At 65.3% G+C, this 1,985-nt stretch overlaps 1 protein-coding gene across 1 annotated transcript in view; it reads left to right on the top strand.

The window, feature by feature from the left end:
• Positions 1-327: 327 nt before the first annotated feature.
• Positions 328-1,985, top strand: part of MNEG_15758 (pre-mRNA-splicing factor ATP-dependent RNA helicase PRP16) — a gene marked incomplete at both ends in the record, with an annotated part of 3,013 nt that continues 1,355 nt past the window's right edge. The window contains 4 exons of the mRNA XM_014035771.1: positions 328-369; positions 633-755; positions 987-1,124; positions 1,550-1,836. Of these exons, the coding sequence (XP_013891225.1) occupies positions 328-369; positions 633-755; positions 987-1,124; positions 1,550-1,836 (590 nt within the window). The remainder of the gene's footprint in view (positions 370-632; positions 756-986; positions 1,125-1,549; positions 1,837-1,985) is intronic.

The following is a 1,985-nucleotide window of genomic DNA, read 5'->3' as shown; positions in this document are numbered from 1 at the left end:
CGCCAGGTCATCGTGTCGACCAACATTGCTGAGACCAGCCTCACGGTGGACGGCATCTTTTACGTCATTGACACGGGGTGGGCGGATTGGTGGGACACACCAGGGGCTCTGCGTTGCTGCCGCTAAGCGCGGCTGACGCCCCACCAAAGCCACGCGGCCACCCCTCGACTGCTGCCCCCAGCATCGCATCCCGCGGCCCGGCGGCGCCACGGCTGCGCCAGTCGCCCTGCACCGCCGGCTGAAGCCCGCATTGCATCCGACACTCAACCCCGCTCCTAGAATCCACCTGACCCCACCCCCACCCCTCTAACCCCCAGCTATGTGAAGATGAAAGTGTACAACCCCAAGATGGGCATGGACGCACTGCAGGTGCGCCTGAGGCGGGGGGAGAGGAAGGTCGGAGGGTGCACGGGTCACTGCTGCGGTATGTGACCGCGCGCATCCCGCAAGGCAGCAAGCCTTGGCCCCCACAACCTCAAGGCCAGCTGAAATTTGCTGCTCTTGCGACTCAGTTTTATCAACTCTATCTCGTCCCCACACTCACCCCTACGAACGCATGCACGCGCACATACACACACATGCACGCACTTAAACACTGTCACTCACGCGCACGACCCCGACCCGCCCACCAGGTGTTCCCCGAGAGCCAGGCGGCAGCCAACCAGCGCTCAGGCCGCGCGGGCCGCACCGGCCCCGGCACCTGCTACCGCCTCTTCACAGAGAGCGCCTTCAAGCACGAGATGCTCACGGCCAGCGTGAGCACGGGGTTCAGGGTTGCAGGGGTGTTGCTGCGCATGCGGGCGAAGGAGCGAAAATCAAGGCCTCTGGTTACTGGTTGATCAATGAGGCGATTGAGCAGCAGCCTGCGTTGTTGATGTTCACATGTATTCATTGACCAACCCCGACCCAAAACACATCGAATGACGAACCTCTGCCCCCACCTCCACCCACACAACCCACCTCCAAAACCCCCCAAAATGTCACAGGTCCCGGAGATCCAGCGCACCAACCTGTCCAACGTGGTGCTGCTGCTCAAGAGCCTGCGGGTGGACAACCTCCTGGAGTTTGGCTTCATGGACCCACCCCCCACGGACAACATTCTCAACTCCATGTACCAGCTATGGGTGGGTGGCGGCCCCCCTTGGGACAGGAGGGGGAGAGCGGCGCGCAAGGCACCCGTGGCTGTCTGCTGCTGCAGGCGTTTGCATGTTTGAAGCAGAGCGGCGGCTTGGTGCACCCGCTGCGGATGGGCCCTGGCACGGCCCCGGCTGGCGCCCGGCGACTGGGGGCCGGGGGCTGGGGGAACGTGCGCGTTGTGGGTGGCGCGGGGCGGCGGGGGACGTCAGGGGCGCCGGCCTCGGGTAGTCGACCTGCGCCCGCCGACCCCGGCGCGTTACCCGCCCACCGCCCGCCTTCCGGCCGCCGCCGCCCGGTGGCCGCCCCGTCGATCCCACGCGCAGCCATAGCCACCTCCCCCCATCAAGCGCTGCCACTGCTCAAGCCCTCGTCAACTGCACCCTAAACCCTGAATCCCTAAACCCTAAACCAGATCCTGGGTGCCCTGGACAACACGTCAGCCCTGACCGACGTCGGCCGCCACATGGTGGAGTTCCCCCTGGACCCCCCCCTGGCCAAGATGCTGCAGGCCGGCGCCCGCATGGGCTGCGGCGCGGAGGTGCTCACCATCGTCAGCGTGCTGTCCGTGCCCACCGTGTTCTTCAGGCCCCCCGACCGGGCCGACGAGAGCGACGCGGCGCGTGAGAAGTTTTTCGTGCCTGAGAGCGACCACCTCACGCTGCTGCACGTGTACAACCAGTGGAAAAACAACGGGTACAGGTGGGGGTGATTCAGGGTTTCGGGTGCCGGGTTTGGGTACAGGGTCAGTGGGCTTAGGTGTGGGGTGTGGGGTTCAGGGCCCAAGATGAGTTTTGGGGCTCAGGGATTGGGTTTTGGGGGGTTGGGGATGAGGAGTTTGAGGCGGGGAG

This window comes from Monoraphidium neglectum (assembly GCF_000611645.1).
Source record: "Monoraphidium neglectum strain SAG 48.87 unplaced genomic scaffold scaffold05640, whole genome shotgun sequence".
NCBI classification, from domain to species: Eukaryota; Viridiplantae; Chlorophyta; class Chlorophyceae; order Sphaeropleales; family Selenastraceae; genus Monoraphidium; species Monoraphidium neglectum.
Note: the sequence above shows the minus strand (reverse complement) of the source record. Positions and strands in the feature narration are given on the sequence as shown.